This window comes from Nicotiana attenuata, unplaced genomic scaffold (genome assembly GCF_001879085.1).
Source record: "Nicotiana attenuata strain UT unplaced genomic scaffold, NIATTr2, whole genome shotgun sequence".
Classification (NCBI taxonomy): Eukaryota; Viridiplantae; Streptophyta; class Magnoliopsida; order Solanales; family Solanaceae; genus Nicotiana; species Nicotiana attenuata.
Window position 1 is genome coordinate 37,031 of NW_017673721.1, and position 10,799 is coordinate 47,829.

The 10,799-nt window shown below is 36.2% G+C and overlaps 2 protein-coding genes across 2 annotated transcripts; one reads left to right on the forward strand and one right to left on the reverse strand.

The window, feature by feature from the left end:
* Positions 1-671: 671 nt before the first annotated feature.
* Positions 672-2,390, reverse strand: LOC109217104 (probable glutathione S-transferase). The gene is made up of 2 exons (XM_019381336.1): positions 1,810-2,390; positions 672-1,218 (listed from the first exon to the last, which is right to left on the reverse strand). Exons 1-2 carry the CDS (start codon positions 2,116-2,118, stop codon positions 868-870), a joined length of 660 nt encoding a protein of 219 aa, XP_019236881.1. The 5' UTR covers positions 2,119-2,390; the 3' UTR covers positions 672-867.
* A 6,688-nt stretch (positions 2,391-9,078) lies between these two features.
* LOC109217103 (probable glutathione S-transferase) lies at positions 9,079-10,598 on the forward strand. Its single transcript, XM_019381335.1, has 2 exons — positions 9,079-9,460; positions 10,008-10,598. Exons 1-2 carry the CDS (start codon positions 9,152-9,154, stop codon positions 10,362-10,364), a joined length of 666 nt encoding a protein of 221 aa, XP_019236880.1. The 5' UTR covers positions 9,079-9,151; the 3' UTR covers positions 10,365-10,598.
* The last annotated feature ends 201 nt before the right edge of the window (positions 10,599-10,799 follow it).

Genomic DNA, 10,799 nt, shown 5'->3' on the forward strand with positions numbered 1-10,799 from the left:
TTGTGTTTTTACTCAAAAGTGTTTTTCTTTTTCTAAAAGCTTAATTAAATATGTTAACCTTAAAAAAAGCACTTTTGCTCCAAAAGAAAGTTGGCCAAACAGATTATAAGTCTAAAGAATATGACGTACTTTTATTTTTTTCTTAATTAGTATCCATTATTTGGAATTTACTCATTTTAAATCGGATCCGTGCCGTGTATCGCTCATTAAAGAAATATGCTCTCTATTGGAACTTTTTTTGTTCTTAGAGATCAAACATGAACCTCAAATTAAAGATGAAGGGATCATATCCATCCGGCCACGCCCGTGATGGTTGGGAAGGTACTGCTTACAAGTTCTGTTATTTAAGCTGGTGCTCCATTTTGAAAGTAACTCTGCCTACAATTTGGATCAAATTTTGATTTATTTTTTTTCTAAAATTCGGAATGTGTGTCTGAAGTATTCAAAAATATTTATAAGCGTCTTTCCTTTTATATGAAAAAGTTTACCTTTCCTATAGAAAGTACTCATTTTTCTTAAAGAAAATATGTAAATCTATGATTGCTAAAAATGGTGACCCCTAAAATTTGGGAGCCTAAAACACTTGCTTCACCATAGAGCAAGATTTTTTGGCCTAATTTAACTTTGCCCCTAAAATATCTTTTCTTTCAAACTCCGCTAGTTTGGAAAGGTGAAGATAAAAACATGACTCTTATCATTTAGTAGCTGGAAGAAATTACAATCACATAAAATCATTGACAAAGCAGCAAAACAAATGCACAAGATACTACCTACTCTGTGAAAAGCTGGCTATGCTAGTTTTCATTAATAGGTAGTTTTATTGCCACAACCAAATCGTTATAATTGACAAATAAAGAAGTGGTTTCATTAGGGAGCTGCTGCAGTTTGAAAGCGAGCTTGAAAATGGGCAAGTAACGCATCCCTTGAAGGTAAATATTCCTTAACTTGGCTGCAGTTAATATACTCATCTTTCCATGCACAAAAATTGGGAAATTTTTCATTTGTCACCAAAATTACTCCAGAGGCTTCTTCAAGAATTCCCAGCCAAAATGCCATCAAATTTGCAGCTATATCAGCAAATCCAAAGTTGTCTCCTACAAAGAATTTTTTGCCCTTGAGCTCATTATCAAGAATCTTCAGTAGCTCAAGAGATTCCTCTTTAGCTTTGTCTGACTCCTCTCCTTTGCCAAATAAAGCTTTTCCAATTGTAGTTATGCACTGCAAAAAACTCAATATTTCTACTTTTATCAAAATATTATGCAGATTGGTATATTCAACTTTAAACTTTTCACTTTACCCATTTACCCTCAATGAGAAGCTTTTATAGCCACACAAATATCATGGCCCCACAAACCTTTTACCCCTTAAGCTTTTAAGACCACAAGTTTCAAAAGTCTTCTTCTTTTTTCTTAAACTCCGTGCCGAGTCAAACTACTTCATCTAATATGAAACGGAGGGAGTATTATCTTGACAAGTTTTGACTAGTCCCTTGTAAGAATATATCGCGTATATTGTTGTTGTTGTTATGTTTTGACTAGCCCAAATTTGATTCAACCTGCACCTTTGCCACCCGTAATAGCACGACCATAATTTCCAATTGAAAGAAGGAAAGAGCAAGAAAAATAAACATAAGAAATTGACATAGCAACATTAACAGTAACAAACTTAGTGTAATTCAACGGGTGGGGTCTGAGGAGGATAATGTGTAGCAGACCTTAAAGATTGACACAGCAAAGGTTCAAATTAACAAAGGCAATATTTAAAAGATAAAGGACAAGTTAAATTGAGCAAAAGCAAATTCAACCTTACCTTAACATCAAGGAAATTAGCCCAGAAACGTGCCATCGCTCGGTCATAAGGGTCTTTAGGCAAAATGGAAGGGCCTTCAAATGTTTCGTCAATGTATTCAACAATGATCATTGACTCAGAAATGGGTTTTCCATTGTGAATTAGCACTGGTATTTTTTGGTGAACAGGATTGGATTGAAGAAGCAGAGGGCTCTTGTTTTGTAGATCTTCTTCTATAAATTCATATTCCACTCCCTTAAACTTCAGAGCCCACTCAACTCTGCGACTAAAAGGACTGAGTGAAACACCAAGCAACTTCACTTCTGCCATCTCACTAATTAAGTTGTCTGGATTATTACTGTTCTATATGTTTGAGGAAATTTATGCGGTGGGTTTTGATTCTTGAATTCTTGTCTTCTTTTATAGATGGGAACCACAAGTGTCTTAACAACCAAGAAAATGCAATGTTTCTTGATCAACAATTCAGTTGTTGCATTTTTTTTATGCTTCCAAGTTGACTGGCGACTTATTCGTTATAAAATGCTGGTCCATTTGAAAGGCTCAGGACGGGAAAAGGAAAAGAAATGCGAAGCTTCTATTAAGAATGAACTGTACTCTTTTCAGATGTAAAGTATACACCTCCATTTCAGTTTTCAATATATGTGGCAAAGTCAAATTAAACGGTGGTTAGGACAACAAGATGACTTATGTGCACTCGTCACCCACATTCAAATCTCTGCATTGTCATTAATATAAGAAATATAAAACATGTTTTCACTAGATCTCGAATTCAATTTTGAATAAAATTAATTGTAAGATAAAGCTAGCTTCGTGGGCTATTCACATACCAGGAAAGTGTTTTGTGCTACAGTTTTGCTATTAGTCAATGTTTGTACAATAATTAATCATATCAATTCTCGTAGAACTGGAAAATTAAAAGCAAGAAAGAATTGACCGCTCATGTTTGGTTAGTGAACAAAAAAATATTATACCAAGCTTAAGCAAACATTATGGTGGACAAGGTAGGTGTGCTATAGGGTGGAGGCTGGGTGGGGAAGTTTGGTCGGGGGGCAAGGGCGGGTGGGGGGGGAGGTGCATGGGGAGGTGGGGGCTGGTGGTGAACGCGTGTTAGAGTGAGAGTAGGGATGGGAAAATAGTTAAATGAAAACAGTTAACCATCCATATTATCCACTAAAAAATGGGTTGGTTAATGAACTTTTTAAAACGGGTCAAATATGGATAAAAACCATATTATCCATTTAGAAAAATGGATAATCAATGGGTCTCACTTTTACATTTGTAAAGCCTCAAATTGGGGGTTGCTCAAGTTAGGGAGACTAAAAATTCTCTCAAACGTGATCACATGCAACAAGTCATGGATAATATGATTACCCATAATATCCGCCGGTTAACCCGTTTTTATCCATACTAAATATGGGTCGGGTCGGATAATTTATCATTCATTACCCGTTTCGACCCGAACCATATCCCGACCCGCCTATTTGCCACTCCTAGGTGAGAGCAAGGGGTAGGGGCGGTTGGGGTGTAAGGGAGGGAGGTGGTGGGAGGGTAGACGAGAGAGTTTCTATAAATATTTTTCCTCGGATACTAACATCATTTTGTTTTTTTTTTTTTTTGAAATATGAAAACTAAGTTCATAAGTAAAATTAAGATTTGACGAAAATGTGGGTGACGAGAGCACATAAGTCATCTTAGTTGTTTGATTGAGTTGGTTAAAACTATGGTCCTTTTTTGAAGCCATACAATGGCACATTCCAAATGGAAATTACTTATTCGGATATAGGTTTTAATATTTGGAGTTAGATGTATTGCATTATGGTTAATTATGCAAGAGAAAATTTGGACTACACAAAATAATAATTACATATATTATGTTTATGCGAAATACATGTCTTGCATTCTGTCAAAAATAAGCCCTAGGTCCGCCATTGTTGAGCTCTTCATGAGCATCGACTTCAGAGATGAAGAAAGAAGAGAAACAGAGAAGATAGAGAGAGAACTGAGCTCATTTCTTCAACTAACTAAATGAAATGTACTGTACATACATATATAACAAATAACCGACCTAACTAACTCTATCACATCTTCTAGAATAGTATCACTTAAATAGCCTTAGGTACAACTGTACTAAGCTACTAATTTCAACACTCCCCCTCAAGTTGGGAATGCAAAATATTTTTCATGCCCAACTTGGATACCAGAACTGCATGATGTTGGTGTCCCAAAGCCTTTGTCAGGATGTCAGTTGGTTGCTCATTACTTCCTATGTGCGCAGTCTTGATTAAACCCTCTTGAATTTTCTCCCTTATGAAATGGCAATCAATTTCTATGTGTTTAGTTCTTTAGTGGTAGATGGGATTTGCAGCAATTTGTAAGGCAGCTTTGTTATCGCAAAACAACTTCATAGGCTTTTTAATGTCTACTGTTAGTTCCTTCAGCAAACCGTTCAACCATGTCAACTCTGCCAATGTATGTGTCATACTTATATACTCAGCTTCAGCTGAGCACCTCGAGATGGTAGTCTGCTTCTTTGCCTCCCATGAAATGAGAGAATTCCCCAGTTTGATACAGAACCCTGTAATTGAATTCCTGGACATGGGACATGATCCCCAATTTGAATCAAAGAATCCCTGAACTCTCTCTGCACTATTGCTAGACATGAGAAGTCCAAGTCTAGGCTAATCCTTGATATATCTCACAACATGTAATGCAGCCTCATAATGATACTTCTTTGGAGCATTCATAAGTTGGCTTAGACTCTGCACAACATATGCAATATCAGGTCTTGTGATTGTCAAATACAAAAGCTTTCCAACTAATTTTTTAAAAAGAATTCTGTCCTCTAAGCTACTATCATTAGTATTTTGTGCTTGTAAGTTTCAAGTTTTGTTCCATTGGGGTCTTCTTGGGCTTTGATCCTGAGAGTCATGCCTCTGAAATCATCTCCAAAGCATATTTCCTTTGAGACACATAGATACCTTCTGCTGATCTAGCAATTTCAATTCCCAGAAAGTATCTCAACTTTCCAAGATCTTTCAGCTTGAAGTTCTGATTCAAAGATGCTTTTGATGTATGAATCTCCTCTTGATCATTACATGTAATAAGTAAGTCATCTACATAGACAAGTATGAGAGCAAATTTTTCATTAGTTGTTTTAGTAAACAAGGAGTAATCATGTCTGCTTTGATAAAAACCAGATTTGAGAAGAGCTTGTGTTAGCTTCAAATTCCACTGTCTAGAGGCTTGCTTCAAGCTATAGAGGGGTTTGAATAGTCTACATACCCTATGCTCCCCCTGGCTACCAAATCCCTGAGGCATAGTCATGTAGACTTCTTCATGTAAGTCACCATTCAAAAATGCATTATGGATATCTATTTGATAGATTAGCCATTGTCTGAGTGCACCAACTGCTATAACAGTTCTCATTGTGGTTATTTTGGCCACAGGTAAGAAGGTATCATGAAAGTCAATCGCTTCCTGCTTAGTATAGCCCTTTGCTACTAGTATTGCCTTAAACCTTTCCATTGTGCCATCAGCATTGTACTTAATTTTGGTACACCCATTTACACCCTATAGGGACTTTGCCAGGGGGCAGATTCACTACTTCCCAAGTGTTGTTCTGTTCTAATGCCTCAATATCAAGTTTCATAGCCTTGATCCACCTGTCATCTTTGACAGCTTGAGAAAAAGACGTTGGTTTATTGTCAGAAGAAAAAGAGGCTAGGTAGGATTGAGAAGTACGAGAAATACGAGAATAGGAAATGAATTGATGTATAGGGTAGAGGGATAAAGTGGATGCAGAAGTAGAAGGCAAGGAAGGATGTACATAGCCAGTCAGCCAGATAGGAGGCTTAGAGACCCTACCTGACTTCCTAACTTGTGTGGGATAGGTAACTGGGATAGCACTTGAGTTTTATTTTAATTCATCATGAGCGTCAAATGATGAATCAGTAGGCAAAGGAGGTGTAGAAGAGGAGGAATGAGTAGGAATAACAAAAGAGCTATCAGGAGAATTAGAGAAAGGAGCAGGTGAATCTGCTGAATCATTTGAAGGATCAAGTATAATGACTTCTGGTTCATTATTGGTAGAAGGTTCTGGTGCTATGTTGGAAGGGGGAAAGATATATGAAACAAGGTGACTAGGATTTGTATCAGGGATAACTAAGAACCTGTGTTTAGGATGTTTGAAAGGAAATATCCCTTCCTTGATGACAACATCCCTGCTAACCATAAATTTGTTAGCAGCAATATCATATACTTTATATCCTTTTTGTGTTGTTACATATCCCATGAAGACTCCAGGTGTAGACTTAGGGTTGAATTTATCATGAAAGTCAGTCTTTGTGGCATAACAAAGGCATTCCATTGTTCTCATGTGATCGATAGAAGGAGGTTTTTCATGGAACATCTCATTAGGAGATTTTCCTTGTAGAACAGAAATAGGAAGCCTATTTATGATGTAAGTTGCTGTTAGAATGCAATCACCCCAGAATTTTAAGGGTATGTTGGCTTGAAATCTTAAGGCTCTTCCTATTTCAAGAAGATGTTTGTGCTTTCTCTCCGCAAATCAATTTTGTTGTGAAGTGTGCACACAACTGCTTTGATGAATTATTCCTTTGGACTTACAAAGATTGAAACAAAGAGTGTTAAAAAATTCATTTTCATTGTCTGACCTGACACACTTGACAGTAATGCCAAATTGGTTTTCTACAAGTTGAAGGAAGTCTTTTAAAACAACATACACATCAATCTTGAGTCTTAAGAGAAAAGTCCATGTCATTCTAGTATAGTCATCAACAATAGTTAGAAAGTATTTGAAGCCACTGTAAGTACATACTCTATAGGCTCCCCAAACATCCATATGGACAAGTTCAAAAGAACAAATAGACTTAGAAGTACTAATAGAAAATGACAATCTAACTTGTCTAGCAAAAGGACAAACAGGACAATTACAAGCAGATGACTTAGACAAGTATTTATTTATCTCAATATAGTTTGTAAGACTGTCATAGGGGCATGGCCCAGTCTTTGATGCCACATGAAGCTTGAACTTGGTTGATGTGAAACTGTCATACAATTGGAGAAAGAAGAGGTAGTAGCAGGTGCTGAAGGATTAAAGATGTAGAGCCCTCCTTTGAGTCTACCAATCACCTTCACCATGCCACTGGAGAGGTCCTGAAAGATACAAAAAATCAGGATAAAAGTGGACATCACTATTTAACTCTTTAGTGTATTTGGAGATAGATAACAGATTATATCTGAATTCGGGTACATACAGAACATTATGAATGGTTTCTGAGTTAAATAGGTTGCAAGAACCAGTATGAGTAATTTTGGTGCTATTACCATTAGGCAGATGCAATGAGGAAGATTTAGGATTAGGTATTTGGGTGATACTTGACAAGACATTCAAGGATGATACCATATGATTTGAAGCACCAGAATCAATAATCCAACAGTTATGTTCAGTTAGTAATTTACCTACCATGTTGACAACTTCTGCTGGATGAGGTTCTTTACTTTAGAGTTTGAGAATCTGCTGATATTGTTCTGAAGTAAATCCCTGCACAGTTGGTACAGTTGGAACATTTTGCATAGCATATGCATTTCCTGCATTTTGAACCTCATCACCTACATTCACATTATGAGCCATAGGTCCACAGCTATCATGTGTTCCTCTCCTCTTATTGTTATTGAACTTAAAACCTGGTGGGTATCCATTGAGTTTATAGCAAGTGTCCTTTGTATGTCCTTTCATCTTGAAATAATCACATAGTAATATATTGTTCCTCCTAGGTCTCAAGATAGAAGCATTTGCAGTTACCAGTGCACTATTGTCCATACCTACAGGTGCACCTCCTAGAATCCCACTTTGTGTAGCAGATCCACTACTCATTCTCTGACTTTCCTCTTGAACAATCACGGAATATGCTCGATCAAGTGTTGGTGTTGGATGCATCATCAGTATATGACTTATTTGTGGTGCATAACTCTCATTCAATCCCATTAAAAACTTCATAAATTTCTGTTGGTGTAGGAACACAACAAATTGTCTCGACTTTTCACAATCACAACCAGGAAATGGGATAATTGACTTAAATTCATCCCATAGATCGTTCAGCCTAGAAAAATACACAGACACACTAGAGATTCCTTGTGTCAAGGAACTTATTTCCTTGTTCATGTGATAAATTTTGTCAAATCTATCCTTTAAAGATTTCCACACCTTTGGGCATCTAAAGAGTACACAATTCCTCTTTTAAGTTCTTGGGCTATTGAACTTCTTATCCATGACTAGACTATGGCATTGCACAGTTCCCATTGCCTTAACCTAAAGTTATCTTTCTCAGACTGTTCTCTAGTACAGGATCCATCTATAAAACCTAGTTTATTCTTAACCAATAGTGACATTGTCATATATCTACTCCTTTCCGAATAGTTTTCTATTCCAATTAGTAGTTCATGCACAAGTGAGATACCTGGTGTGTCCAAAGGCTGTGCATATAGCTGATCATTGCAATCGAGTATTTGAGTGTTTGCATGTGATGATCCAGCACTCATATCAGGAGTATCGATGGCCATTTCAGCAAAAAATCGAAGAATTTTGAAGATTTCACAAGCTGCAAACAATTTCAGAAGAAGAACGAAAAATTGGGAAAAATTAGAGATTTGGAAGAAATGATTAGATGCTGGAGCTCGACTGTCAGAATCACGTGGAGCCGGGCTCTGATACCATGTCAAATATAAGCCCTAGGTCTGCCATTGTTGAGCTCTTCATGAGCATCGACTTCAGAGATGAAGAAGGAAGAGAAAAAGAGAAGATAGAGAGAGAACTGAGCTCATTTCTTCAACTAACTAAACGAAATGTACTATACATATATGTATAACAACTAACCGACCTAACTAACTCTAACTACACGCGTACACCTTCTAGAATAGTATCACTTAAATAGCCTTAGGTACAACATCACTAAGCTACTAATTTCTACACATTTTATTAATTTGGACTAGATATAGATTACATATGAACTTTTTAATTCCTAATTCTGTTCTGTAAACAATTTAGCGAAAACTTTACTTTTTAAGCAAAATAATTAAGAATTATAATATAGTTTATCATATCTTATGCTTGTACTACTTATCTTAAGTCTTCGGTCAATATGGAAGCAGTAAAGTAGAAAATTGAATAGTCAAAGAAGAAACACTGCATTTGCTAATTGACTGTCAAGACATTTCCTAGTTTTTTCCTCTATAAAAGAAGACCAACTCAAGAGATAACCACAACATAAAATTGCTAAACATAGTAAAGCAAAAACACTTAGAACCAAAGTAGTGATATCATATGGCAGGAGTGAAGTTGCTTGGTCTTTGGTATAGCCCTTTTAGTCACAGAGTTGAGTGGGCACTGAAGATTAAGGGCGTGGAATATGAATTTATAGAAGAAAATCTACAAAATAAAAGCCCTCTACTTCTTCAATCCAACCCTGTTCACAAGAAAATCCCTGTTCTAATTCACAATGGAAAGCCAGTAGCAGAGTCTATGGTCATTCTTGAATACATTGATGAGGCTTTTGAAGGTCCTTCCATCTTGCCTAAAGACCCTTATGACCGTGCTATAGCTCGTTTCTGGGCTAAGTTCCTTGAGGATAAGGTAAAATTCGTCTTCATGCTTTGTATTCCTCTTTGCAGAATTTAGTAAAAATTTATTGAAACTTAAAGTTTTGACTGTTTTATGTTTTATATGATTGGTCATGTCTTGTGTCGACTTTTTAGATGCACTGATTCGTAGGTGTTATCATCATGGTGAATAAAGGTGTTTAAAACGCAAGGTTGTGTTAAAATCACATCAAAAGAAGTTACAAAAGACTTAGAATATCTTGGAATTTATGCAAACTTAGCCAGAAAAAAAATGAGAGGGCAAAATGGAAGAAAATGATCTATTATGGTGATACCAATTAGATGAGAATATGTTATAATCATGTTAGTACTTTACTTTAGGTCCTATGTTTTCTATAACTCTTTTAATTCTCTCATAGGTTTATACGTCAGTAGATAATAAAGAGAGTAATCGTACTGATCTTAGATGAGTTTAAATTAAAGGAAATGATATTGCTAGTCAAAATTCATATATCCGACTTCAACGTGGTTAGGGATGAGATATTATTGCCATTGTTGTTAAGTTCTTGAATTTATTGCAGGTGCTAGCAGTGGGGAAAAGTTTCTTTCTCAAAGGAGAGGAGCAAGAGAAAGGTAAAGAGGAAGCTTATGAAATGCTGAAAATTCTTGATAATGAGCTCAAGGATAAGAAATTCTTTACCGGTGACAAAATTGGGTTGGCTGATATTGCTGCAAATTTTGTGGGACTTTGGCTGGGAGTTTTTGAAGAAGCCTCTGGAGTTGTTTTAGTGACAAGTGAAAAATTTCCAAATTTTTGTGCGTGGAGAGATGAGTACATTAACTGCAGCCAAAACAAGGAATATCTACCTCCTAGAGATGAGTTGGTTGCCCATTTCAAAGCTCGTTTTCAAGCTGCAGCTGCCGCTACTCCCAAATGAACACCTACAGTGAACTTCATGGAAGTTTAGCAAGATATTCGCATTCCAGGAAGTGTTTCGTGTTACTGTTTTGTTTGGTTGGTCAGTGATTGTAGAATAATTAATAAATATTGTGAATTCTCTCATCGAATTTCGATAAAGGCAAAGAAAGAAATGTTGACTTATAGTGTGAAAGCATTTTATATTTCTAAGAATATTACCAGGAACTATCTCGTGTTACTGTTTTGTTGGTTAGTCAGTAATTATACAATAATTAATCATATCTTTTTTCCTCATCGAATTGAAAAAAGAAAGGATTAGTGTAAAATCAGTTTTATATTTCTAGGAAGCACAAAAAATTAATTAGTATGCTATGACATTTGACGAAAATGTTGGTGTCATGAGCACATAAGTCATCGGTATTATTTTTAACCAAAAGAAAGTCAGTATTATTGT